The 26,836-nt window shown below is 62.2% G+C and overlaps 3 protein-coding genes across 6 annotated transcripts; 2 read left to right on the top strand and 1 right to left on the bottom strand.

Annotated features, from left to right (window-relative positions):
* Positions 1-484: 484 nt before the first annotated feature.
* Positions 485-5,815, top strand: LOC104694182 (gap junction gamma-1 protein-like). Of its 3 annotated transcripts, none has more exons than XM_039555464.1 (3): positions 485-574; positions 3,523-4,718; positions 4,847-5,815. In XM_039555464.1, exons 2-3 carry the CDS (start codon positions 3,548-3,550, stop codon positions 4,852-4,854), a joined length of 1,179 nt encoding a protein of 392 aa, XP_039411398.1. In that variant the 5' UTR covers positions 485-574; positions 3,523-3,547; the 3' UTR covers positions 4,855-5,815. The 3 variants fall into 3 exon arrangements, with proteins under 3 accessions (XP_039411398.1, XP_039411397.1, XP_039411396.1); XM_039555463.1 differs by lacking the exon at positions 485-574 and adding an exon at positions 692-1,162; XM_039555462.1 differs by lacking the exon at positions 485-574 and adding an exon at positions 1,213-1,296.
* Positions 5,816-6,378: 563 nt separating this feature from the next.
* Positions 6,379-8,992, bottom strand: INHA (inhibin subunit alpha). The gene is made up of 2 exons (XM_039555465.1): positions 8,584-8,992; positions 6,379-7,674 (listed from the first exon to the last, which is right to left on the bottom strand). The coding sequence occupies exons 1-2, from the start codon at positions 8,840-8,842 to the stop codon at positions 6,941-6,943; spliced, it is 993 nt and encodes a 330-aa protein (XP_039411399.1). The 5' UTR covers positions 8,843-8,992; the 3' UTR covers positions 6,379-6,940.
* A 1,213-nt stretch (positions 8,993-10,205) lies between these two features.
* On the top strand, positions 10,206-26,791 carry OBSL1 (obscurin like cytoskeletal adaptor 1). Of its 2 annotated transcripts, XM_039555347.1 has the most exons (28): positions 10,206-10,289; positions 11,497-12,594; positions 13,338-13,607; positions 13,804-14,064; positions 14,407-14,712; positions 14,796-15,074; positions 15,171-15,446; positions 15,575-15,847; positions 18,389-18,661; positions 19,033-19,308; positions 19,387-19,659; positions 19,947-20,222; positions 20,377-20,652; positions 20,742-21,017; positions 21,282-21,563; positions 22,254-22,529; positions 22,667-22,942; positions 23,026-23,292; positions 23,442-23,711; positions 23,794-23,870; positions 23,949-24,060; positions 24,312-24,578; positions 25,080-25,192; positions 25,335-25,488; positions 25,589-25,750; positions 25,902-26,006; positions 26,136-26,402; positions 26,628-26,791. In XM_039555347.1, exons 2-28 carry the CDS (start codon positions 11,556-11,558, stop codon positions 26,633-26,635), a joined length of 6,990 nt encoding a protein of 2,329 aa, XP_039411281.1. In that variant the 5' UTR covers positions 10,206-10,289; positions 11,497-11,555; the 3' UTR covers positions 26,636-26,791. The 2 variants fall into 2 exon arrangements, with proteins under 2 accessions (XP_039411281.1, XP_039411280.1); XM_039555346.1 differs by having other exon boundaries at positions 23,794-24,060.
* The last annotated feature ends 45 nt before the right edge of the window (positions 26,792-26,836 follow it).

Genomic DNA, 26,836 nt, shown 5'->3' with positions numbered 1-26,836 from the left:
GCAGAATAACCAAAACCCCACACTGGATGTGATGGCCACACTCCCCATACCTCTCCTTGCCCCAGCCTCATGGCCTCAGCCCTCCCAGCCAGCCCCGGTGCTGCACCTGCATGCCAGTTCATAGAAACCTTCCTGCAGAAGGAGCACGTGTTTCAGTAAGGAGAAGCAGTGTTTCGTGCGCTTATGAAGACACCAGCTTCCCCATGACGATTTGGGTTGTGCAAGACTGCTCACTGCTCGGCATCCCTCCTCATCCCCACACAACGGGGCCCAGGACATCATGGGTGTGGTTGGCCCAGTGTGGAGACTCAGCCCCAACAAAATTCTCACACAGCCAATTTTAGCGGTGCAAAGTGAGTGGCCAGGGTCCCTGGGTGAAAGGACAGGGCACGGGGCCAGGGTGGTGACTCAAAGCCACTGCTGCCATTATGCTGGCCTTGGCAGTGCAGTGGTGACTCTAAAGGCACATCTGGAGGTGCTGCATGCTCAGCCCGGTCCTGCTGCAGGAACGTAGCCTAGGACACGAGAAGCGGCACGGGCTTCAAAAGGCTTGAGGCACATAACCACCAAACAGGTACGTCTTGCTCTGCGTTCCCACCATGTGTGGGGCCACCTCTCCTCTGTGCCACGAGATCTCTCCTTTCTCCCATTCTCGCTCTCCACTGGGAGGGGAAGAACGCCGTAAGGAACAGGAAGTTATTGTGCGGGAGACCCTCATGGCCGGAGCGGGGGCTCCCTCTGCTAACCCTGCGGCCGGACTCACCCCTGAACAGCGCGCGGGCTGAGCCACACCCGCGGTTCGGAGCGTCCCCCTAGGGCGGGCAGGGAGCCTCCGTTCGCTCCGCTTCCCGGGAGCGGCCGCCCAGGAGCCAACGGCTGCGCGGGGCTCGGGGCGGACAGAGAGGGCCCGTCAGCGGGGGCTGCATGGAGCTGCTGGGGCGGGAGTCGCCTCTGGGCGAGTTTTGGCCGGCGCCGGCCCCTGCCCGCAGCTCTGCGCGGCCTCCCAAGCCGCGAGCGGGGAGGACCGAGGGTGGCACCGCCCGACGGGCGCAGGACGGGCCGGAGCGGGGCGGGACGGGGCCGCAGTTCCGCGCCGCGTGGCACGGCCGCTGCCCGGTGCCGAGCGGGACTCGCGGGGCGGAGATGCGGAGCGGGGCGGTCGGTGCGCACCGGCGGGCGGGCGGGAGCGGGGCGGGGCGGGGCGGCCCCGGGCCCCTTTGTTCGGCGGGAGGCGGCGGCGCGCCGCCCCGCCGCTTTGTCCGCCGTGCCGGCGGGAGCCGCTCGTCCCGGTGTGCCGTGAGTGGGGCCGGGGAGCGGGGGGCTGAGGGAGGAAGCGGGGCGGTGGGGCAGGGGGACGCAGGTGGGCAGGCGACGGTACCCCGGCGGCGGGAGCCCCAGCCGTGGCCTGGGGCCGCGGGCGGGAGGGATCTCGGGTCTGGGGGTCTCGGACAGGCGAGGGCAGCTGGGCTGGAGGCCCTCGGGGCGCTGGAGTCGGTAGGACCGGGGACCCTGGGTAGGCTGGGGTGGAGGGCTGGGTCCCCAGGGTGGCAGGGGTCAGTGGGACAGCGGTCCCCGGATGGGCAGGGGCCGGTGAGCCCCGGGCTGGGATGCCTGCTGCTGTGCCCCTGGGTAGGGGAAACCGGGGGTCTCAGACAGGGCAGGCGGGGGCAGAGGGGACTGGGAGCCCCACATGGGGGGACTGGGGTCGGTAGAGCTGAGGGGTAGGTGTAGGGCCCAGCCAAGGTATGAGGTGCTAGTCCTGACTCCCAGCGTGGCCGGGAGGCCCTGGGTGCCTGTGCCGCTTCGAAAACTGGGCTCCCCCACCTGGGTGGGGGACAGAGTGCAGATAGCTCTGTGCTGTCCTGGCCATGCCCACTGCTGCTGCCATCCCACGCTGCCAGCCATTCCCATGCCACACTTCAATGGCCACCATATGTTTTCGCTTTCCTTGGGTTTGCTACCTCCTGGAACTGTCCTCCTGCCTGGTCCCCTCAGGTTGTTCTTCACCCTGGTGCCAAGACGGTGTGCTGCTAGAGACTAGGGGGTAAAGGCAGACACAAAGCATCCACCTTCCAGGGAGGTGGTGGGGGAGAGGGGCTCACACCTGGGAGACAGGGAAGCAGTGAAACCTTGTGGGGCATATGACCACAGGAGGAGCAAGAGCGTGTCCCCAGCATGGATGTTTGTGCTGGAGGGACCCTTTCTGCTTAGGTGAGGTTGGTCAGGAGGCTGGCTGAGCTTAGCGTGAAAGAGCTTCTTATTCTGGACAATAGTGGAATGAGTGCCGCATCAGTCATATCTGCAGGGACATGCCCTGGCCAGAAGTGATGGGATGGGGCTGGCAGGGGACGCTGGGGCCTCTGTGTGGACATGTACCCTCCACTCTCCCTGGGCCATCCCTGCCACCTGCTGCCCTGGCTTGCATCATCTCATGCACAAGCTGCTGAAACCAGGGGTGGCAGTGGGTGTCTCCTCTTGCGTCTTCTTTGGCCGGGAAATGTGACATGGTCCTTGTAATTTCCTCCCCAGTCTCTGGTGTCAGCTGTTTTGCCAGGGCTTTGTGCAATTCCTTGGCTGCCCCACACTGCCCCTTGCTATCTCTGTCCTGCCTTCTGCTCTGTTTCCCCGCCAGCCCTTGCTGTGGAGCTGCAGGGTGTTGTGAACACTGGCCCCGTTGTGTGGGGATGAGGAGGGATGCCGAGCAGTGAGCAGTCTTGCACAACCCAAATCGTCATGGGGAAGCTGGTGTCTGCGTTGTGAACCCTGTGGGCTTTGGAGGCTGGGGTCCTGCAGGAGAGAGTGCACAGCACTGAGGTTTGGTCAGGCAGTGATGCTGCATCTCTGCTGGCCCTCGGGGGAGAGCTCTGTGGAGTGAAGAGGACCTGGCTGATGAGCACATGGTGGGGGATGCTGCTCAGGGAACCTGCCCCCCTCAGCCAGGGCTCAGGGCTGGCAGCTGCAGTGGGCCAGTGGGGCTGCCATGTGTTGCCTTCCTCCAGCAGCCTGTGGACCCCCGTGGGAGGGTGTGGGTGTGGGTGCTTTCACAGGGTGTGACGCTGGTTGGGCACCTGCCCAGTGCCAGGTAGGCACTGTGCTGTGGCACTAGGGGAGAACGAAGCGGTTCTCCTCCTGCCTGTCCCCTCACAGTCCCCAGCTGGTGCTGCCCTAAACTGACGTGTTTGCTCTGGTTGTGACTGTGCTCACTCTTCCCCTAGATTTGTCCCTGCAGGCAACCAGGATGTCCCAGCCTTTGCCCGTGTCCCCTCCACCCACCCGGCTGGCAGCAGGGCAGGAGCAGGATGCAGATGGGAGCACAGGGAGGTGGTGCTGGGCAGGGGATGAAGTTTAGGGGAAGCAGCTTCCTGAGTAGGGCTGTGTTTGTGGATCTGTGGGTAAGGGAAGGGACATTGGTGCAGGAAGAGAGAGTGGGACAGAGCTGGGTTAGCAGCTGGTGGACTCCAGGGTCCTGGTGAGGTGCATGTGGCTTTGCTCAGTGCCTGTTTGCCTGCCCCTTCCCTGCAGGGTTTGAATCAACTGCCTGGTCAGGATGAGCTGGAGTTTCCTGACACGGCTCCTGGAGGAGATCAACAACCACTCGACCTTCGTGGGCAAGATCTGGCTCACTGTCCTCATTGTCTTCCGCATCGTGCTGACGGCCGTGGGGGGCGAGTCCATCTACTACGACGAGCAGAGCAAGTTTGTGTGCAACACGCAGCAGCCGGGCTGTGAGAACGTCTGCTACGACGCCTTCGCGCCCCTGTCCCACGTCCGCTTCTGGATCTTCCAGATCATCATGGTGGCAACGCCATCGGTGCTCTACCTGGGCTTTGCCATGCACCGCATCGCTCGCATGCCGGAGTCCTCGCGGCGCCGGGCACCACCAGCCCGGCGGGTGCGCATGCCGGTGGTGCGCCGGGGAGCCGGGCGAGACTACGAGGAGGCAGAAGATGATAACGAAGAAGACCCCATGATCTTTGAGGAGATCGAGGTGGAGAAGGAGAAGAGCCCAGAGGGTGGAGAGAAGCATGATGGCCGGCGCCGCATCAAGCAGGACGGGCTGATGCGTGCCTACGTCCTGCACTTGCTGTGCCGCTCAGTGCTGGAGATGGTTTTCCTCTTCGGGCAGTACCTGCTGTACCGCTTTGAGGTGAGCCCCTCCTACGTCTGCAGCCGCAGCCCCTGCCCGCACACTGTCGACTGCTTTGTCTCCCGCCCCACTGAGAAGACCATCTTCCTCCTCATCATGTATGCCGTCAGCGGGCTCTGCCTCTTCCTCAACCTCTGCGAGCTCTTGCACCTTGGTGTGGGGCGCATCCGTGATGCCCTGAGCCAGTCTGATGGCCCGCCACTCCCAACTGGCGACAGCCCTGCACCACAATACCCTAAGAAAGCCCCCAGCGCCCCCCCCACCTATCACTCGCTGAAGAAGGAGCTGCCACAAGCCCCAATGAGCAACGGCAAGCTGGACTACCGGGAGAGCCTGGCCCAGGGGCGCTTCGCCCTGGCTGGAGCTCCCCCGGTGCATGAGCTGGACCGGCTGCGTGAGCACCTGCGCCTGGCCCAGGAGCACCTGGAGGTGGCCTTCCACCTGCAGCCCCCGCTGCGGCCCCCCAGTCCTGCCCGCAGCAGCAGTCCCGAGGCCAATGGCATCGCCGCCGAGCAGAACCGCCTCAACCTCGCCCATGAGAAGGGGACCGCCGCCTGCGACAGGACCACGGGTGAGCCAGGAAGGGGGATGGATCCGGCCCACTGGGGTGGAGGCATGGGGGGTTGCCCCAAGGGTCCCCTGGAGGGAGGATGCCATTCCCCCTGGGGTGGGTGCTAACCTGCTTCTTGCTCCCCACAGGGCTGTGAGTGCCACGAGGGACAACAGTGGTGTCTGCCGGAGTGGCTGCCACCGCCACCGTGGGATAGGTGTCCTGCCAGGAGCACAGGGTAAAGGATGCCACACGCCTGCCCAGCAAGGTGGTCTGGGCAGCCCTGTCCCGGTGGACAGCAGAGGGGTCGGGGGCCATGGGGTTCATTCCTACTTAATTTTCAAAAAGGGAATATCTTATTTTTGTACGTTTTTATAAACTCATCGATATGTGCACCCTGGCATTTTTATACGCCATCCCAGTCTCCACTCTGGGCCTGTGCCCCACCATCTCCTGTTTCACCCCCTTTTCCTCCTCCCATACTCATTTTCCCCAGCATGTTGTCCTCACACCTCCTTGTGCCCCCCATGCCCTCTGCCACCCATGGCAGCACTGGCTGGTACTGTGCATGTGCTGGTGATTTTGGTACTGGCCCCTGAGGTGTGGAGACTTAGGAGAGTAGGCTGGGGGTCTGGCTGGCCGGGCCAAGCTGTGGGACAGAGTGCTGGGCTGGCATTACTCTTGGAGGGGGTGGTAGGGGTCCCAGTGGCACTGTGCTGCCAGAAAGTGACTTTGTGGCCTGGGGGGCCATGCTGCGCAGCATCCTGGCATGGGGCTGGCCTGCTTGGAAATGTCTGTGCAGAGGTCAGGGGCTGTCCTTCCCGCTGCCTCCTCCCTGTCCTGGCAGGCCGCCCTTGGACCAAAACTTGTCTCCTCCCACTCTGGCTTGCAGGGCTGGGACCCCCTGCACGGAGCCAGACCCTGGCCTCACAGTGTGGGGACGTGGTGCCCCGAGCTGGGCTCGGCTGGGAGCCAGTGGAGCATTCCTCATCATCTCAGCCTGGGTCACATGGGGACTTTTGTAGCGTTGTTTTTTACTCGGAAATGATTGTCATGCTGTTTTCTTTTTTTTTTTTTAATATCTATATTAGTAAAGGCTGAAGACATTTTGTACCCAACTGCTGCATCCGCTTGTTGGGGAGGAAGGGGTGGGAAGGGAATCCTGTGTGTCTGGGCTGACGCTGCAGTGCGTGCCTCGGGACCTCCCTGCTGCCCAGGGTGACTCAGTTGTTCCTGCCGTGCGGAGGCGGCTGCGGCCAGGGCAGCCTTTGTCATCCTGGTGGAGAGGGATTGCACTGGCCACATTCCTATTTGGCCCTATCACTGTTGAGGGGCCAGGTGAAGGGCTTTCCTCTGCCTCCCCATCCTCCCATCATCCCCATGTCTCCCCAGCCCTCTGCTGCCCCTGTTCCTGCACAGCTTGTTGCCTGGAGCAGAAGGGATGTTGCTCTGCTCTACACTCCCCTGCCCGGGGCAGGATCAAACCCAGCCACCCTGTACCCATTTTGTCCAGCATACTCCAGTCCCCTCTCTGGTACCCCAAATCAGAGCTGGATGCCTCTGACAGTATTTGCCCATCCCCTCATTTCTCCACCTAGAAGCCCCCAGGGTGGTCATATCCCATTGCACAATTGCATGCCACCTCCGTGGCTGCCTCTGATGGAAGCTGGTGTTTCCAGGCTGCTTTAGTAAAGGGAACAGGTTTATTTCGCTCATCCCATTAAGCTTCCCAACAAGCTTTGCTGCCAGGAGAGGACTCGCCTGTGGTGCCACGTGTGCTGCCAGCCCTGCCACCAGTGTGAGGTCCCGGCACGGGCTCACCCAGGCACATCCTGATCCTGGCACAGCAGCCTGGCCCTGCCTGGAGCACAGGGAAGCTGTTTAATTCTGCAGCAGGAGCAAGACACCAATCTTTGTGGGGGGGCAGAACTGGGGGAGGGAAGCAGGTGGGGAGAGATGAGGGCTAATCTGGTTGCAGACAGCAGCCTGGCTCTCGCCGGGCAGTGATGCCTTTGCTGCAGGCTGTGCCTATCCCTGCCCTGCCATGCCCTGATTTGCTCTGAGCTGGGACTGGCCCTAGGGCAGGTCTGGCAATGTGATGGTACCTCGGCCAGCCCAAAAATCTGGCTTGTACAGGGGAGGGTGGTGCAGCCCAAACTGCCCCATCCCAGTGGCCAGGGTTCCACTGGGAAAGCAACTCCTCCTGGGTGGGATCACGGTCCGGGGCTGGGCTGCAGGATGCCCTAGACACAGGTGCAGTCCTGGGCCAGGATGTTGGGCACTGTCTCGTACTTGAAGGAGTAGCCGCCATCAGAGGTGGTGCGGACGCGCAGGGAGCGCATGGTGCCGGGCAGGGCAGCACAGCAGAGCTGCACACCCAGCCGGTGGCTCAGCCCGTGGCCTGCAGCGCAGCTCCCGTGGCAGTAGTGGAAAACAAAGCTGCTGGGATGCACGATCCACTTGTCCCAGCCCAGCTCCTCGAAGGAGATGTTGAGGGAAGCCCGGCGGCAGTTGGTATGGGCAGCCAGCTCCTCCGATGGGCGCTGCAGCAGGCTCAGGGCGGCCGGGGACCAGGGCACGGCAGAGCGACGAGCCCTCTCACTGCCCTTGGCCCGGGTGGTGGCCACTAGGAAGGGCATCTTGTCCCCCTCGGCCAGGCAAGGGCAGCCAGGGCAGCGCACCAGGAGCACGAAGAGCGGCTGTGAGAGCTGGGGCAGCAGCACCGGGGCCAAGTGAAACACTGTCCAGTGCTCGGGTGTCTGCTCCGCCATGGCCGTCACCGGCACCCGGCCCTGTGGCGACAGGGTCAGCACATCAGGGGTTGAGTGGTTGGGGGCAGCCGAGGGGCCGGTGTAAAACCAGAGCTGGGCAGAAGTCACCACACGGCTCAAAGTGTGTGCCGAGGGCTGGAAGAGGTAGGTGAAAATCCCTTCTTCTTCCAGCAGCTTGTCTGGCTGTGTGGGCTCACAGGGAACATCTGTGGGGGGGAAAAGATGATCAGGGTGTGCGCCCAAACCTGGGGAGGATCCCCAGTGCTGGATGGTGGGTGGGATGTGGCAGAGGTCCCTGGAGTGCTGGCAGGGTACCTGGCTGCCGGCATAGGCTGTGGCAGGGTGCAGGGGAGCTGGTGTTTAGTGCTGTGCCCAGCTTCTGTGCTGTGCCCCACAACTCATCCCTGCTATGCCCTAGGCTGGCCCATTACTGTCACCCCTGTCCCCAGTATCCAGCCCCACAGCTGGTTATCTTGCCCATTTCCCCTAGAGTTCATATCATGCCCTTTCCCCCAGGATCCAGACCCATAGCTGGTCATCCTGTCCCCTTCTCCCATCCTCTGCATCCTGAGCATCCCTCAGCATCCTGGCCTATCTCCCAGTCCTGTCCCATAGCTAGTCATCCTGCCCTCTTCCCCCAGCATCCACATCCTATCCCATCCCCCAGCATTCTGCCCCATCTCCTGCTGTCGTGCTTTATAGCTGGTCATCCTGCCCCATACTGTAGCATCCTGCCGTGTCCCTTAGTATCCCATCCCATTTTCCAGTATCCTGCCCCATTCCCTAGCATCCCACCCTATTCCACCCTGCTCCTCAGCTCTCCCCATGTCTCCACATCCTGCCTGGCCAGCTGTTTCCCAGCCTCTCAGCACCCTCTTGTGCTGTCTGTCCCTCTGCTGTGTCCTGGGCTGTTCTGCCTGTCCCTGCCTGTCATACCTTTCCGTCTCCTGGCTCTCCACCAAATCTCACTCATGCCCATGTCCCAGCCTGGCATACCTTCTTCCCCTTCTCCCACAGACCACCACATCAGCCTCTCCATCCTTCAGCATCCACATTGCTCCAAACCCTCACCCTGCTTCACCCTTCTGCCCTCTGTCCCATCAGGATGTTCTCACCTGTGGTAGGGAATAAGATCACCTGGGAGGTGTCCTCCAGCTCCTCTGGCTCCGCTTCGGTGTTTTCAAGGACATCTCTCCGGTGTACCCTCCTTGCTTCCATCTGTGGCTCCTCCTGGAGAAGGGGGGGACTCAGATGTTCCAGCACCCGAGCCCGCACCTTGGCCAGGATGAGCTGCCGGTCGGCACCCGCCCCGGTGCAGCTGGCCAGGGCGGCGGTGGGCAGCATGGCAGGCAGCAGGTGCAGGAGGAGCAGCATGACCGTGGGGCACACAGCAGGGTGGTGGCTCGGGGGGCTCTGCCGCGGGCTTCTGCCTGCCTGCCCAGCCCGTCTGCCCCACTGTGCTCCCCCCGGGGCAGGGTGGCATTGAGATCTATCTGACACTGACGCAAACGTCTGCTCGCCGTGAATATTATCTCTGAGCTGTGAAAGCGCTGAGACGTCTGGAATGTGAGGACTGCAAGGACAGTGTGGTCTGGGGGGGGCCGGCGCCTGGGCAAGGGGGTGTGTGTGGGGGATGCTGCCGGGAGCAGTGGGTGCATGGGGCTGGGGAGGCTGGGCTGCAGGCAGGGAGCTGCCAGGAAGGCTTTCCTGCACTGGCAGGGATGGAGGGGGCACCCTGGGTGAGCTTTGCAGCTGCTGATGCTGGGTGCCCCCCATGGTGCAGGACTCGAAGATCTGGGGCTTCAGGGGGCTAGTAGGAAGTGACAGCAATTGTGCACAGCAGGGAAATCTGGGCAAGGACCTGATGGGGATCAGAGCCCTGTGAGGTTCCGGCATGGGGGAGGCACTTTGCAGGTGGCAGTCCCCAGGGCAGCCAGAATGTGAGGATGGGGCCTTGGGAAGGGCAAGCTGAGGGGTGGGGTGGTTGTGCCATCTCCATGACAGTCTGGTGACTGGCAAGGTCCTGGGGACATGAAGTAGGAGGGATGGCAAAAGGTCCCTGCTCTGCCTGGGGCTGGGAAAGGCTGGCCCAGCTTCAGGTGGAGAGGAGCAGACCCTGCAGCAGGTCCAGGGGAAGGATCCTGTGGTGCCGTTTGGGCTGGCTCACAGGGTGGGAGTTGCAGGAGAGGCATAAGCTGTAAGGAGACCCAGTGCCCTTCCTCTCACCACTGCCTGAGGGGACAGTGCCGGGTGTTCCCTATCCATTAACCCTGCCTGCCCTGTGGGTGATGGGCAGCCTGTGCATCCCCTCTGCACCTCTGGCAGCCCAGTGTCCTGCACATCCCATCCAATACAGCCTGGCATCTCATGAACCATCCAGTGCAGTACATCCCACCCTATGCAGCATGTCCTGTGTGACATGTCCTGTCTCCCTGCAGTCTGGTGTCCAGCTCAGTGTACTCCACACCACACACCCCACACCGTGCACCCCATGCCATGCTCTCCACAGGGCACATTGTCTCTCACTGCTGGCTGAGCCATGACAGAGGCACAGCCAGGCCTGCAGCATCCCAGCTCTCTGGGGTGGCTCCTGCCAGGCTGCTATACATAGGTATGCCAGCCCTGCCTCGGCAAGGCGCTGAATGGAGCAGGCTCAGTCTTATCAACCCTGCGTGTCATCAGAGGGTATTTTTGGGGACAGCAGCTGCAGGCGTTTGTAACATTTGGTCCCTGCGCACTGACACCCAGGAGTGGAGCTGGGGGAAGCAGCAGGAGCTGGGTGCTGGCGCTGAGAGACACAGGGGAGAGGTGGCAGAGCAAGGTACGTGAGTGGGGCAGGGGACTGGGCTGGGGGACTGCCTGGGGCAGGGAGATTGGGGAAGGGGGTAGTTGAAGGGTGCAGTGTGCGGCCGAGCCATCAGAGCCATCTGTGACCAAAGGAGCTGCTGTGGGGTGGCCCATGGGTCAGGGGCGTGTGTGGATGGAGAGGTGGCTCTGAACGGGTGCAATGTCCAGGGGGTAGGGCTCTGGGAGGAGAAACTGACCCCAGTCCCTGTCGTTCGTTGGGGACCAGCCCTCTCCTACCCTCTGGCTCATTCAAGAAGTATTTTTGTTTCCCCTTCCCCTGCCTCAGCAAGTCAGAGACGACCCTGCCCTAGTCCCAGCCATGGTGCAGGCAGAGGCTGGGGTGCACTCACCGCGGGGAGGCACGGAGCACCCTGCCTCACTCCTGCCCCGATGGTGGGCACGGTTACCCACAAAGTCGGGGATGGAGGCAGTGCTCTCCAAAAGCAGGACCCACCTCCTCGGCTTTTCTTTTGCTCCTGAGGCTGATGATTTCCAGCTGTAGTTTTGAATGCACAAGGGCTGGATCCTGCCTGTGGGACTACTGTCTGGAAGGGGATCTGCTCCTGGCAGAGCCCAGCTTGCCCCAGGGCATGGCCCTGTGGGGTGGCCGCCCAAAAGAGAGGGTCTCCTGCCCACCCAAGTCTGGGAGGAAGTGCCCGGATCCAGGGGGGCCTCGCGCCCGTGACAGCCCCGTGTCAGCACCTGCCCGCTGAGCCGGCCCAGACGCTGCAGGAATGCGGCTCTGCCACCACCCGATACTGCAGGAATGCGAATGCCCGGCGGGTGGGAAGGGGCGGGCGGGGGCCGTCTTGTCTCCGCTGTCCCCCAGCCTCAGCACCCAGCAAGCAGCTGCCTATGCTCCCTGTCTAGGCAGGGGTCCCCCGCCTCTGGAACAGGAGTCCCCTCTGCAACCCTGGGGCAGGCTCCGAGTGTCTCAGCTCCTCGGGGTGCAAAGAGCCGCCTTTTGTCGCCTCTCCTATTGCCTTGGGCTGGGAAATGGTTGATTTGGGTGACACGGGAGCAAACCCAGTGGGGCTGTGCTGCTCCGAACGAGGGTGATGCTCCTGAAGCATGGGGATTTTGCTCCGGGTGTGAGTCCCTCCTGGTGGGGGGCTCCACATCGGCCGGTCTCTTTGATGAAGCCTGAGCCCCCACTCTAGTCTGTCTGTACATCCCCCCAGGCTGATGGTCCCTACTGCTGTTCCAGCCAGCTGCCTGCTGTGACCCTGGGGAGGTGGTGATGGAGGGGTTCGGGGGAGCCCCCAGGTTCCTGGCCTATCCACGTGCCTTCACAGTCCGAAGTGGCACCAATGTGGTCCTGAGCTGCCAGATCATGGGCGATCCCCAGCCAAGCGTCCTCTGGGAAAAGGACAAGAACCTCATTGAGCCCTCAGGCCGTTTCCATATGGAAGCCAAAGGGGAACTGTACAGCCTGCTGGTGTCCTGTGCTACCCCCCAGGACAGTGGACTCTATGTCTGCAAGGCCAAGAATAGTGTTGGCGAGACTTATGCTGCCACCACGCTCAGGGTAGAGCCAGCGGAGCCCCGAGAGGAGGAGGGATGCTCAGACAGTGTGGCACCTGTCTTCCTCATTGCCCCCTCATCCATGCGGGTGTGCCGGGGGGAGGATGTGATGTTCACCTGCAGGGTGTCCGGGCAGCCCTGCCCAGTGCTGGAGTGGGAGAAGGATGGGCACAGGCTCTCCGACCTCTTTGAGAGCAGCCACTTTGCAGTGGGGCAGAAACCAGAGGACTGGCACTTCCTGAAGCTGTTCGGTGCCCGGCCCCAGGACGGGGGAGTGTACATCTGCCGGGCGCGCAGCGGCTCCCAGGAGGCTCTGGCTGCTGCCGTGCTCCTGGTGGAACCCCAGGCACTGCTGGACGGACTCCCCAATGGCTCTCCTGCTGATGGTCCCGAGGCACTGGCAGAGCGGCAGCGGTGGCAGCGGCACACTGCAGGACGGCGCGTGGGACCGGAGATCTGGGTACCCAATGGCGTACTGCCGGCCAGGGTGCCAGGGGCCAAGGCATTTGCCGTGAGCGTGGGGAAGCACGCCAAGTTCCGCTGTTACGTTACTGGCAAGCCCAAGCCAGAGATTGTCTGGCAGAAAGATGGTGAGCCCCTCGCCCCTGGCCGCAGGCATCTCATCTACGAGGACCGGGAGGGCTACTTCATCCTCAAAGTGCTGTACTGCAAACCCCAGGACCAGGGGCTGTACGTATGCACTGCTTCCAACACTGCTGGCCAGACCCTCAGCGCAGTGCAACTCCAGGTGAAAGGTAGGAACATGTCCAAGGAGTGCCAGGGGTGGCCAGGCGCTGGGGGGCTCAGGGAATTTTGTCTGGCAGGGATGTGTCTATGTGGGAGCCCAGCATCCCTGGGATCCTTCCTGCCTTTTGCAGCCAGGGTCACCCCAGGTTCCTCAGGACAGATCTGTGGGCTGGAAGCAGGGGATGCTGGTCTCCTCCGGGACCTGTGTCTGCCTCCATGTCTCTCTCTCCTTGCAAACGGAGAGGTGGCTTCTTGGGATGGCTGTGGGTGTCCAGCCACAAACAGGGAAGGGGGACAGTGCCTTGGTGACAAATTCCCCTGGAAGTGCTGAGTGATTTTGGCAGGCAGCCCTACAGGGCACGGCTCCAACCGTCTGCACTGGCAGGAGCCCAATTCCCCCCAAGCCATCCAGCCAGCTGGGGACAGCCCATGGCAGCCCCTGCCTGCACCCCACTGCTCCACTCCACTGACATGCCTGCTGCAGTGTGTGGGCTTCCATGCTCCTGCATCCCCCAAAACTCCCTGCTGAGATACTGGGGGCATCCCTGGGTCTCCCCAGGCTGTGCTCTGGTTCTCCTTGCCCTGGGGGATGTGCTTGTCAAGGCAGTGTCCGTCTCACACAAACCAAAGGAGAGAGCAAAGGAGGGCCAAGGGCTCTGTGCTCTTTGTGAGCTGGGAACACCTTGAGCGAAGGGCTGACGGTGGGTGCTGTTCCCCACATGCCCTGAGCTCCCGTCTCTTCCTGTGGCAGAGCACCGGCTGCGGTTCCAGGTGCAGCTGGCAGACGTGGAGGTAGCAGAGCGTGAGGATGCAGTGTTGGAGTGCCAGGTGCCATTGGAGACCATCCCCACCTCCTGGTACCTGGAGGACAGGGAGCTGCAGCCCAGTCACAAGTATGTGATGGAGGAGCAAGGGGTGGTGCGGCGCCTGACCATCCGCGATGCCCGCATCGATGATGATGGCATCTACCTCTGCCAGATGAAGGACAAAGGGCGCAGCATCGCCGAGGTTTCTGTCCGAGGTGGGGGTCAGGTCTCCGGTAGCACAGCTTTGCCTTCCTATTCCCCTTCTTGCCAGGGTCCCTCCCCACTGCCCCCTGCATTTGCCTTCCCTCCATTTGGCTTGTGCCTGCTGCTGCCCCGCCTTCTCTCCCACCTCAAAGAGCCCATCGTGTTCCACAGCATCCCTCCTTGGCCCTCATACATCTCTTCCCATAGGGGTGATTGTGAAGCGGCTGCCACGGAAGCTGGATGTGATGGAGGGGGAGAATGCGGTTTTCTGTGTGGAGACGCGGGATGTGGTGGAGGGGAGCTGCTGGAGCCGGGATGGGCTACAGCTGCGGGAGTCACCCCGTACCGTGCTGAAGAGCTTCAGCAGGACACACCTCCTGGTGCTGGTGCACGTCACCCGCCAGGACGCGGGCATCATCTCCTTCACTGTTGGGGAGTCACAGACATCCTCCCAGCTCCGAATCAAGTGTAAGCTTCAGGCTTGAAGGGGCCCTGTGTCCTCTCTCCTGCCCATTAGTGGGGGGTGATACAGAAGGGGAGATGGAATGGGCACTCAATATGCTGGGGGTGCGATGCTGCAATGTGTTTTCTGGAAAGGGGGCTTTTAGCCCCTGGGCTCCAGGATCCCAGTCTCACTGGCACTCACAAACCCCTGTAGCCAGCAGCATGCTACATGGGAGCAAGACCATCCTCTCCATCAGAGAGAGAATCCCCAAAGAAACAGGCTGTGTAGCCCCTTCAGCCCTTCTGCCACCCCACCTGGGGCCTCACTGCCATCCCCAAGCAGGCAAACTGGGCTGTGACTTGCAGGTGTGAAGCACGACCCTCCGAGCGCACCGGTGGCAGCTGAGATGAGCGTGGTGGAGAGCAACACAGCTCTGCTGACCTGGTGTCCCGCGCCGGATGCCCACCTGCGCCCTGCCAGCCGCTACCTGCTGGAGCGTCGGGAGGCAGCGGGGGGGGAGTGGGTGCAGTGCCTTGCCACCGACCTGCCCAGCTGCGTGCGGGTGCTGGGCGACAGCGTGCCTCGCGAGGCCGACTACTGCTTCCGCATCTCTGCCGCCAACAAGCATGGCAGGAGCAGCCCTGTGGAGTTCCCTGGATCTGTGCATCTTGGTGAGGAGACAGGCAAGCTGGGATGTCGTGCCACAGTGTGCTGGTTGTCAGTGCCACTGGGGCTCAGTCCAGCTGTGCTCCAGCCCCAGCAGCTCGTCTGGAGAGGGGTCTTCAGGATGCGTGGGTGTGGGACAGCGAGGATGCGAAGTTCTCCCTGGAGCTGTCAGCCGCGGTGCACGGCTCCTGGTTCCTCAACGGTGCCAGGCTGGGTGAGGAGGAAGATGCGGGCGGCCGGTGCAGTGTACAGCACCGTGGGACAGAGCACTCGCTGCTGATCCGAGGAGCGCGACTGGTTGACAGTGGGGCCCAGGTCACCTTCGTGTCCGGTGGTGTGCGGGACTCAGCCACCCTGCATGTGCAAGGTGATCAGGGCACTCACCCTGGGGCTCTACCAGGACCCCAGCAGCAGGGACTGTTATGCTGGAGGATGCTTCTCACCCCTCCGCAATGTCTCGCAGCCCCACAGGTCCGCATCGCCCCAGTGTCTGAGGCCGAGCGGCTCCGGAAAGTGCCAGCAGGGATGCCTGTGCTGCTGGAATGCCAGGTGTCCGCCCCAGATGCCCCTGTGTGCTGGCTGAAGGATGGCAAGGCTGTGCCCCTGGATGATGTTATCGCAGTGCAGGCAGAAGGCTGTGTGCGGAGGCTGCTCCTCCGCTCAGCGTGTCTCTCGGACACTGGTGTGTACACCTGTGACACTGGCGATGATGCTGTGAGCTTTGTGGTGACCGTGACCGGTGAGCTGGGGACTGTGTGTGGGAGCCTGACCCCTACCTCCCGATAGTGCTCCTGCCCTGCTTCTTGCTCCCATCGTGTGGCTGAAAGCTGCAGCCAGTCATGCTGAGGCCCACATTATCCCTGGCAGAGGTGCCGGTGAGGATCGTCAGCTCCAATGAGGAAGCCCTCCACACCTATGTGGCCGGGCAGCATGTGGAGCTGTGGTGCCAGCTGTCCCGCCTGGCAGCCCCAGTGCGCTGGTACAAGGATGGAGAGGAGGTGGAGGTGAGCGAGAGCCTGGTGCTCAAGCAGGAGGGACCACGGTGCAAGCTGGTGCTGCCCTGCGCCCGGCCACAGGACACGGGGGAGTTCGTCTGCGATGCTGGTGGGGACTCTGCCTTCTACACCATCACTGTGGCAGGTGGGTGTGATGCAGGAGGGCTGGTAGGGTCTCAAGGGGCTTTCTTTGGTGGTGAAGGGTGCCACAATGCATGTGCTGCTGTCAGTATTGCTGTTGCTGCAATGGGATACTTGTCAGACATGCTTTTGACGGGTACTCACCAGCAGTTTGGTTGGTTGGTCAGTTGGGGTCCTTGTGGCAGCTCTTGTGCTTAAAACCACTCAGACTGGCTGCCGGAGGGAACAGCTCACTCTGCCTGTCCAAAACACTAGAGCACACGAGAGCACCCAGCACCTGCACACCAGGGTGTTTGCCGGACCTCTGCCACAGCTAGTAACCAAGCCCTCCTCCAAGGTCCTAAAAATAGTGGGCTCAGCACCCAGCGTGGGGTGACTCACAGCTGGTCGTTGCTCTGATGGACAGCGTTAATTGCTGACCTGAAAATTAGCAGTTGCCTGGAGACCAATGGCTGGGAGGTGTTCACTGGGTGGGAGCAGGACAAAGCATCCTGTGGCGGCCGCCTCAGCTGTGGAGCAGTTGCTGGCATCGCTGGCTGGCAGAGGGTAATGAAAGCTGAAAGCTAGTGAAAGGCTTCCCCTTGCTGGCCCCAAAATCCACATCCCACAACCACAGGAAGGCGACCGGGGCAAAGCTAAAGCCCAGTTAAAAGGTTGTGTGACCCCAGTGGTAAAGCCTCACTGTGGTGTTAACACATGGCAAAGGGCCAAAGCTGATGGCCAAGGATGTAGGAGTGAAGATAGGATGACTGCTAAGAGATGTTGAAGAATCAGTGGAGTGGTGACTGATAGGAGGGTGAGGAAGGGAGGGGTTTTAGTGAGATGAAGGCAAAACTGCCAGTAGGAAGGACAGGCAGTGTGGGCTTTGGGCAGAGGCAGGAGTCATTGTGTGCCCTGCAGGAGTGCAAGGCATGGAGAGCTCTGCTTCCCTAGGGTGGGAGAGGGAACACCATCTGCTGAAGCTCAGCCTTTTGGCTGAGCAGCTTTGCATCACTTTGACAGAAGGGTCTTAGCTGTCTTGGCTCAATCTGGATTTGGACATCAGTGTCACTGGCAGGGCTGGGGGTGGGTGCCAGGAGGCTCAGGCTGACACCTCTCTGGCACAAGTGCCAGGCTGGCTGCTGCAGTCAAGCACTGCTGTGGCACGCTAGGGGTTTCCCTGAGGCATCCCAGCTATCCCCCATGGGGCTGTTGTGGCATAGAGCCCGTCTGCCTCAAGCTCGGCCATCCCAACGCGTCTCTGGGTTTTCCAGCAGCTGTTGAGCACTGGAGCTCCCTCAGAACTGGTGAGAGGCTGAGGCCAGAGCAGTGCTGCCCGCTGAGGGCTGGCACATTATCCTTTCACTTCAGTGCTGCTCAACATCTCCAGCTGCACTTCAGCAACGTGATTGCTTTTAGCAGGTCCAGGGAGAGAGGCAGCCGCCCGTCGTTTGATCAGGGAGCCGGGCGGATGCAGGCTCAGCGTGCGGCAGGTTAATCGCTGCAAACTGGCGCCGCACCGTTCCCCACGCTGCGGGGCTGCGGTGTGCTGCTGGGCCTGGGCATCGCGGCTGGGGACTGGCTGGGAAGCTTCCACCCGGCTGCCCAGCACGGGGCAGCTGCGGGCTGTGAGAGGGGCAGGTTGCTGCTCGTCCACCATTGTGCCCCAGAGCTGGCTGTGCCTTGTGCCCGCATGGAGCCATGGGCTTGATGAGCACCCGCGGCAGAGTCCAGGCCAGCTACGGCCGGCTGCAATGTGTGCAGCCAGGCAGGCAGTGTTGGCTGTGGGTGGCATCCCGAACTTCTCCCAGGAGAGAGGAGAAGTTCGGGATGAAGAAGTCACCTAAAATTTGTACTGGGAGCTCCCCTGTCTTTAGAGCTCTGACTCAGGTCAGAGGGGCGATGTGAGCAGTGGCACACATTTTATGTAGCCCGTTAATGGTGATTTTAGATGCGATCTGGAATTGGGTCCTGGGTCCTGGTGAGCTGGAGGGATGGGGCTGCTGGCTGCAAGCAAACCATGTGCCTGTGTGTCATGGTTCTGGTTTCTGCCCAGTTTATGAATGGAACCTGCTACACTGTGCCACAGTATAAGCAAATGCCAAGGCTGAGCCATGACAGAAGCACCAGCTGGCACCCGGTGGCCTCCAAAATGGGGAGACAGGCAGAGGGGAGGGCACCCCCTGGAAGAGCAGCTGTAGGGGCTGGTGCTGACACCACAGACAATGGTATCAATACTGGGGCTTGCCTATATGCATCCTCCCTCCACATCCCTCAGCTCCACCATGGGGCAAAGCAGGGCAGGTACCATGGCAGCAAGGGCACGGCAGCAATTTACTGCCAGTTCAAAGCCTGGTGCTCCTCGTGGTTGTAATGGGTGAGGAGAAGAGGGAGACCCAGGCAGGATAGTCCAGAAGCTGTGCTGTGTAGGATGTGGATGATGTGGTGCCTTCCAGCCCTAAAGCCAACAAGCAGTGAAGCCATCACTCCACACAGGGCTGTGACTGCCACCATCACTGGCTCTGGTCTTTATGTCCCAGCTGAGCCCCATGTCTCTCCATGGCAGAGGAGCCAGTGAGGATTGTCAGCTCCAACGAGGGGGCCTCCCACACCTATGTGGCCGGGCAGCGTGTGGAGCTGTGGTGTGAGCTGTCCCGCCTGGCAGCCCCAGTGCACTGGTACAAGGATGGAGAGGAGGTGGAGGCAGGTGAGAGCCTGGTGCTGGAGCAGGAGGGGCTGCAGTGCAAGCTGGTGCTGCCCAGTGCCCAGCCACAGGACACAGGGGAATTCGTCTGCGATGCTGGTGGGGACTCTGTCTTCTACACAGTCACCGTGGCAGGTGGGTGCACCCTATATCCCTCTCCCCCTTCTCCCTCTGCCCCAGCTCCTTGCTCACATTCTGGCTTCAGCACCTCAGCTGCTTCTCACCTCCTTGTGAGCAGTTCCTTGCCCATGCCCCTGGGCTGGAGGGGGATGTGGGTAGGGGCATACAAACTGGTCTGTCTCCTCCCAGAGCCCTGGGCCACTCTGCCCCTCTACACCCCAGAGTACAACCAGCTGCCTGCCTGTGGGTGATGCCACCTCACACCCCAGCCCTGCTGTTCTCCCAGCTTGCAGCTACCAGCACTGCAGAGCTGGGATGTCCATGGCTGCTGCCCCCAGGGCAGGTAGGATGGGAGGCCAAGTGACACAAGGTCTTGGTCCTCTCAGCACTGAAGGTCTGCCTCACCCCAGTGCCGGAGGCACAGCAGCTCCAGGAGGTGCTGGCAGGGCTGCCCTTGGTGTTGGAGTGCCAGGTGTCCCCGCCAGATGCCCCTGTCCACTGGCGGAAGGACGGCGAGGCCGTGGTCCCAAGCGAGGTCCTGGCCATCTGCTCGGAGGGACGCTCACAGAGGCTGCACATCGCCACGGCCGCGCTGTCTGACTCAGGGGTGTACACCTGCCATGCCGGGGATGATGCTGCCAGCTTCAGGGTGACTGTCAGAGGTGAGCTTCCCAGGGGACGCTTGTCCTCACATGGGGCTCACCCAGCACCACGCCTGAGCCCTGCCATGTCTCCAGCAGAGGTGCCAGTGAGGATCGTCAGTTCCAACAGGGAGGGCCCCCACTCCTATGTGGTTGGGCAGCGCGTGGAGCTGTGGTGCCAGCTGTCCCGCCCGGTGTCCCCAGTGTGCTGGTACAAGGATGGTGAAGAAGTGGAGGTGGGCGAGAGACTGGTGCTGGAGCAGGAGGGGCTGCAGTACCGGCTGGTGCTCCCCTGTGCCCAGATGCAGGACACCGGGGAGTTCACCTGCAACGCCAGAGATGCATCTGTTTCCTACCCCATCTTGGTGGCAGGTTGGTGGCACAGCAGGGACATCCTGGGAAAGGCAGCACTGTGCCAGCTCTATGCTCTGGGGTCCCCAGCCCTGCTCCCTGCCCTCAGCATTGTGGAGGAGGGTGTGCAGCTGCATCTGTGTGCCTGCTGCCCCTGAGAAGCTCCCACCTCTTTGCACTGGGGTGAGAGGCTGTAGCTTCCATTCAGCCCTGTGGGGATAGGGGCACAGGTGACAGTAAATAGAGACAGCAGAGCCAGGAGCAGAGCAGTGAGCAGGTCTCACACCCTTCCTCCACATCCCCAACAGAGCCACTAGTGAGGATCCTGCACCCTCCACAGCGCTCACTGGAGCTGCTGGTTCAGGCACCGGGGTGTGTGGAGCTGCGGTGCGAGCTCTCTGTGCCAGATGCTCCAGTGCACTGGTTCAAGGATGGGCTGGAGGTGGACGAGACTGACAACCTGCTGCTGCTGGTGGAGGGGGCCTGGCGCTGTCTCTTCATCCCCAAGAGCAGTGCAGAGGATGCAGGCGAGTACATCTTCGAGACCAAGGATGAGGCCGTCTCCTTTGATGTCAAGGTGTCAGGTCAGTGGATGTGCTGGTGTAGCTCTGGCCACCAGTGGGTGCCCATGCACCGGGCCACCCAGCACAGGTGCTCACCTGGGGCTGGCAGCAGAGGAGTGCCCAGGGCTGCGTTGTCCCTGCGCTGCTTTGTGTCACAGATATGCCATACCTGCAGAGCCTCCGGTGAGGATCCTGCAGCCCTGCAGACCTGTCCCTGCCATGACGGTGTCCCCGGGGGAGACGGTGACACTGTGCTGTGAGCTGTCCCGTGCGGATGCACCCGTGTGCTGGGCAAAGGAGGGGGTCAGGCTCGAGGCTGGGGGCAGCCTGGTCCTGGAGGAGGAGGGTGCCCATCGCCGGCTGCTCATCCCTGCTGCCCAAGCTGAACACTCTGGAAAATACACCTGTGACACTGCCAATGACACAGTGACTTTCACCATCCAAGTGTTGGGTGAGCATGAGGCTAGGGAAGAGCCTGGTGTGGAGTGCTGGGTGCACAAACCCCAGAGACCTCAGCTCTGTTGGTGCTGGATGCTGCAGATCCGCTGGTCAGGATCCTGGAGAAGGATGTCCTGCCAATCCACCGGCGTTGCCAGGCCATGGAGGACCTGGTGCTGGAGGTGCACCTCTCACACACCCATGGGGAGGTGAAGTGGTACAAGGATGGGGAGAAGCTGCAGGACACGGGTCGTGTGCGGCTGGAGGAGGACGGGGTGCGCCGATCCCTCGTGATCCTGGGTGCCACAGGCAGGGATGCTGGGGAGTATCTCTGTGACACCGGTGATGACAGCATTGTCTTCTTCATCACTGTAGAAGGTGAGCAGGAGGTCCCGGTGGGGATGGCCAGGGGGAGAGGACCAATGTGGGTCGGTGGCTGCTGCCAGGGTGGTGTGAGGCTGGGCTGGGTGGCAGCGAGCATAGGGAGGCTGGTGGGGGCCACATGGGGAGGGAGCTGCACCTGTGTGGTGGCCTTGTGGAAACCCCTGTGCTGTTCAGCTGCTGCCAGAGGAGTCTGGACAGGGTCTGGCTATTGCGACATGTAGCACAGGCTGCTCTTGCAGTGACAGCCCATCTCTCCAGTCCCAGAGCCACCGGTGACCATCGTGGGCAGCACGGGCACCGTGGTACATCGCTACCTGGTGGCCGGGGAAGACCTGGTGCTGGCTTGTGAGCTCTCCCGTCCCGACGCCATCGTGCGCTGGCTCCGGAATGGCCAGGAGGTGCATCCGGGTGAACGAGTGCAAGTTGAGGCCCGTGGGGTGCTGCGACAGCTTACCATCAATGGGGCACAGCCCAGCGACACAGGATGCTACGTCTGTGATGCTGCCAGCGACCGCATGATGACAAATGTGGAGGTGTCGGGTGAGCTGGCTCAGAACCCCAGGGACCCCCAGAATGGTGGGATCATACCACAGACCTGGACAAGGGGAGGGGAAGCCTCTGTAACCCGGCTGATGGCAGAGGCCAGGGTGGCAGCACGGCAGGGGAGGGTGGGAGCCCTGTCCCCAACCCTAGAGGAGCCGTTTGTCAGAAAGGGACATGTCAGGGTCGTGGTGAGACGTGTCCCTGCTGCCTCCCCCAGCCAGGGGCTGTTTAAATTTAGCCTTGGCTGGCTCCCAGGCGCCGCTCCTCCTGCTTTGGCTGCCAAAGGCTGAGCTCAGCCCGGACCCTTATCAGCTGGAGATGGAGGGCTGTGCAGGGTGGGAGGGGGCCTGTTGCAGGCGGGTGCCCTGGCTCCCCAGCAAGGTGTTCTGAATGCAGGAGTACAATTAAATTAATGGTCTCAATGTGGCAGCTGTGCTGCTTGTACAGGGAGTGATGGGCTCTGCTGCCATCCCTTCCCTGAGTGAACCCTGAGCTGCCAGATTCCTCCAGCCTGCCCCACTGGAACCCCTGTCTGGTCCCACCATGACCCCCAGCCAGCCCCACAGCCCTCCTGCCCCATGATGACTCATGGAGGGATCACCTCTCCGCTTGCAGCAGTCCTATCCCTGCACTTCCCTGCACTGTGGGGACATCCCTGAACCCTGCCTTTCCCCCTGTGCCCCTCAGCCCGGCCTGTGTGCATTGTCAACAAGGAGGAGGCGCAGAGCCCGCTGGAGGTGCAGGAGGGGGACAGTGTGACACTGGTGGCTCGGCTGTCCCTGGAGACAGCGGCAGTGCAGTGGCAGAAGAATGGACAGACGCTGTGCTCAGGTGGGCGGCTGCTGGTGTGCAGCGAGGGTCCCACGCGCAGCCTCACCATCAAGCAAGCAGAGCTGGGTGATGGTGGCATCTTCCTCTGCGATGCTGGTGATGATGAGGTGCATTTTACACTGCGTGTGAAAGGTGAGCCTGGAGATGTCCCTCGCCCACGCCAAGGGCAGGAGCAGTCCCATCCTGCCTCACGCCGGGATGCTTTGCACCCCCATCCCATGCTGGTGCCACTGGCAGGGGCACAGCTGAACCCAGTGCTCCCCCGGCAGAGGCACCCGTGCTGTTCGTGAACAAACGAGAGGAGCAGGAGAAGCTGCTGGTGCTGGAGGGCGGCAGTGCCGTGCTCTCTGCCATCACCTCCACAGAGCGGTCTGATGTCACCTGGCTGGGCCCGCAGCAGGCGGCAGTGGCCGGCGAGCGCTGCGAGCTGCGTCGGGACGGCCGCGTGCACAGCCTCATCATCCACAATGTGGCCATGGAGGACGCTGGCACCTACACCTGCCTCTCACCCCACGACCAGATGCAGTTCGACGTGAACGTCCGAGGTGGGCGGCAGGGGGGCAGCGGGGGTGCCCGGGGATCCCCCTGCCCTGGCCGCGGGTCCTGACACGGGGGTTTGACTGTGCAGAGCTGCGGGTGAAGTTCCTGCGTGGGCTGTCGGACGTGCGAGCGCGGCAGGGCGAGCGGGTGGTGCTGTGGTGCGAGCTGTGCAAGGCGCGGGGTGATGTGGTGTGGCGGAAGGACGGGCGGGTGCTGGCGCCCGGCCCCCGCCGGCAGATGACGGCAGAGGGACGGGAGCGGTCGCTGGTGCTGAGCCGCGTGGAGCCCGGGGATGCCGGCGAGTACTGCTGCGAGTCCAACGACGACCAGACACTGGCGACGCTGACGGTGCAGGGTGAGCCCAAGGCTTCCCCACCACCTCGGGGAACCGTATTCCATGGAGGTGGTGGGGATGCGGCACAGTGATGTCAGGATTGCAGGAATGCTCAGCGTCTCTACAGGACAGGGGGTCCTTGCTGCTGTACCCTGACAACACGGCTGTAGTCCCCAGGGTGGTGGAAATCATCATGGAGCTGCAGAGCCTGACAGTGCTGGAGGGGGAGGATGCCACCTTCAAGTGCCTGGTGTCCCCCGAAGACGTGGCTGTGACATGGCAGCTGAATGGCCAGCCCGTGGTCCCCAGCGAGCGGCTGCTGGTGACAAGGAATGGGCTGTGCCACAGCCTCACCCTCCGGCAGTGCCAGCCAGGTGATGCAGGCACCGTGACAGTCAACACCGAGGGGCTGGTGAGCACAGCTCGGCTAAATGTACAAGGTGAGGGGAAAGGAGGAAGCTGGGGCTCGGCTCAAGACACAGCCCTGGGACCAGCTGCTGACCCAGCACACGGGCCATGCAGAGGCACAGGTGCTGTTCGTGCGGAAGCTGCAGGACATGGTGGCAGAGGAGCAGGGGGACGTGTGCCTGGAGGTGGAGGTGAGCCATGAGGCTGCCGAGGTGCAGTGGCTGAAGCAGGGTGTCCTCCTTCAGCCGAGCAGCAAGTACCTGCTGCAGGAGTCGGGGTGCCGGCGCACCCTCACCATCTGCTGCCTCGGCCCCACCGACCGTGGCACCTACCGCTGCGAGAGCCTGCACGACCGCACACAGGCCAAGCTCCATGTGGAGCGTGAGTACCAGGCTGGGGATGGGGATGGGGAGGGGGACAGGGAGGGCACCCAACTGCTGCAATGGGAGCATGTGGGCAGAGCTGGTACTTGGCTGGAAGGTGTGGTCAAGCAGAGAGGTGAGTTCGTGGGCAGGGGTGGGAGCGTGCTACAAACAGCTGGATTTAGAGGATCACTCCAGCAAGCACAGACTGGGAAGCCAGGGGCTCTGGGGTGGAGTAGACACCTATTCACAGATGTGGGTCCCTCACAGCCCGGAAGGTGTCGATCCGGACGCCACTGGCAGACGTGGAGACCTTTGAGAAGGAGACAGCCACCTTTCACCTGGAGCTGTCTCACCCTGGCGTGACTGGGGTCTGGACACGGGATGGCATCCGGGTGAAGCCCAGCCGTACGTGCCGGATCAGTGCCACAGGCTGCGGGCACAGCCTGACACTGGAGAGGCTTGCACTGGAAGACTCAGGCACTGTCACCTTCACTGCTGACACTCTGCGCTGCAGCGCCCACCTGCGTGTGCGGGGTACGGTCTCTGGAGCAGGCTGCGGGGTGTGTGGCACTGGCACTGTCTGACCTGCAGCTGTTCTGTACCGGGGGAGACACCAAGGCTGAGCTGGGCCACCCCGGGCACATGTGTCCCCCTGTCCTGGACAGGGGTGACAGTGTTCTGGCAAGTGTCCCCGTGTCCTCAGGGAAGAGATGTGAGCTGTTCTGTACCGGGGGAGACACCAAGGCTGAGCTGGGCCACCCCGGGCACATGTGTCCCCCTGTCCTGGACAGGGGTGACAGTGTTCTGGCAAGTGTCCCCGTGTCCTCAGGGAAGAGATGTGAGCTGAACAGTGGGGACGCCCAGCCAGGGTCTGGGTCCAGACCCAGCTGGAACACCACTGATGAGTGCTTGCCCATGGGTAGTGCCACTCCCACCCCATGCTGAAATGCCCCAGCCACAGCTACTCTTCCCTGCAGCCCCAAGTCCACGCCTCTGTCATACCAAACCTTCCTGTCCTGTGTCCTGCCTCCTCAGAGCCTCCAGTCACTATGGTGAAGGTCCCACGAGACCTGGGGGTCCCAGAGACAGGGGTCGCTAGCTTTGAGTGTGAGCTGTCTCGCCCCAATGCAGAAGTGAAATGGTTCAAGGTGAGGGTTCACCCCAATTCCCTCCAGCAGCACCTGGCTGTGTCCTCCTTGCTTTGTCCCCTGGCGCTGCCCTCCCTGCCAGGGCTGCAGACAGAGAAGAGGGGCCAAAGCAGTGGGGTGCTGCCTGTTTGCCCCCGTGCAGGATGGACAGGAGCTGCGGCCGGGGCCCAACCGCCGCATCTACTCAGCGGGACGGCGCCGCATCCTGCAGCTGAGCCGCTGCGAGCTGACCGACACTGGCAGCTACACCTGCGACGCAGGTGACTGCCGGGCCTCCGCCACGCTGCACGTCCAGGGTACGGCCACCCAGCTCCCGGCGGTGTGCACACCCCCAAACTCCATGCCGCCTGCTCCTCTCATCCTTGGCTGACGTGGCACCCTGTCCCTTACCCACAGAGCGCCAGGTCCACATTGTGCAGGAGCTGCAGGACATCCAGGTGCGGGAGGGTGACAATGCAGTCTTCACCTGCGAGGTGTCACATGCAGATGTTAAGGGCGAGTGGTTTCGGGATGGGGAGAAAATCAAGGTCTCCAGCACAGTGAAGATACGGCAAGAAGGTAGGGGTGCAGGTGGTTCCACACCTGGTTTGGGGCTGAGAAGGGGCAAATTCAAGCAAGGGGAGTTTTTGTAGACAAACGGGGGTCCCTGCCCCCCTGCCTACTATGGGTGCCCACTGCTGTCATCTTGAGCCAGCCTCTCCCTCCCCAGGGACCCGGCATTTCCTGCTGTTCTGTGGTGTGCGCCCTGAGGACAAGGGACTCATCCGCTTTGCTGCCAGGACGGTCATCTCAGAGGCCAGTCTGCAGGTGGAAGGTACCAGTGTGGGCTGCGAGGTCTGGCTGGGCTCCCAGCACCAGGGCTGGGGTGTACCGGGTTGGCTTGCGGTGTCCCCATGGAAGCCTGCTCACCCCACGATGCTGACACCTTGTCCCCACCCGCCAGCACTGCCAATCCGGATTGTGAAGCCACTGCGGGACAAGACGGTGCTGGCGAGGCACAAGGCAACACTGGAGTGCACCGTGTCCCACGCCCGGGGCCGGGTGCGCTGGCTCCGTGGGGACACCGAGATCTTTGCTGGTGACAAGTATGAGATCTGCAATCTGGACTGCTACCGCACACTCATCATTCACCGCGTGGGCCCCGAGGATGAGGACTCGTATACCTGTGACGCCTTCGATGACCGCTCCACTGCCCGGCTCCTCGTAGAGGGTGAGTGGGCACCTGGAGGGGCACCACTGCCAGCTGCTGCTGTGCCTTGCAGTGAAGGGAAACCAGGAGCCCTGTCCCCATCCCCCACTGCTTGCAAGAGTCTGAGTGCTGGGCTGGGGGAGCAGGTTGGACATAGGGCCAACCTGTTGTCTGGGATACACCTTTTGGGTGCCCCACCAGCTCTGGCAATGCTCCAGCTCTCTCTGACTCCTGTTGTTCCCACAGGGAGCTAGAAGCCAGGATGCAGTACTCAAGAGCCTGCATGCAGACTGATGGATGCCACTGCTGTGAGACAGGGTCACACTCCCCCTGGCATGTACAGACACACGGACACCATCCCCAGCCTACTCCAGCCTCAGGGCTCTGCATTAAACAGTCTTTTTTTCTGACATGGCTTCTTCCACACCAGAGAGCGGGGGTCCCACTAAGAGAAA

This window comes from Corvus cornix, chromosome 7 (assembly GCF_000738735.6).
Source record: "Corvus cornix cornix isolate S_Up_H32 chromosome 7, ASM73873v5, whole genome shotgun sequence".
NCBI lineage: Eukaryota > Metazoa > Chordata > Aves > Passeriformes > Corvidae > Corvus > Corvus cornix.
This window is presented reverse-complemented; position numbering and strand designations above follow the sequence as displayed.

What these genes read in the sequence shown, in the direction of transcription:
- LOC104694182 (XM_039555464.1), top strand. Translation starts at nt 3,548, where the DNA reads ATGAGCTGGAGTTTCCTGACACGGCTCCTGGAGGAGATCAACAACCAC.
- INHA (XM_039555465.1), bottom strand. Translation starts at nt 8,842, where the DNA reads ATGCTGCTCCTCCTGCACCTGCTGCCTGCCATGCTGCCCACCGCCGCC. An exon ending in GATCTTATTCCCTACCACAG is followed by an intron (nt 7,675 to 8,583) that starts GTGAGAACATCC and finishes TCCCCCCCACAG; the next exon opens with ATGTTCCCTGTGAGCCCACA.
- OBSL1 (XM_039555346.1), top strand. Translation starts at nt 11,556, where the DNA reads ATGGAGGGGTTCGGGGGAGCCCCCAGGTTCCTGGCCTATCCACGTGCC. An exon ending in CTTCAGGGTGACTGTCAGAG is followed by an intron (nt 19,309 to 19,386) that starts GTGAGCTTCCCA and finishes TGTCTCCAGCAG; the next exon opens with AGGTGCCAGTGAGGATCGTC. An exon ending in CTTTGATGTCAAGGTGTCAG is followed by an intron (nt 20,223 to 20,376) that starts GTCAGTGGATGT and finishes CCATACCTGCAG; the next exon opens with AGCCTCCGGTGAGGATCCTG.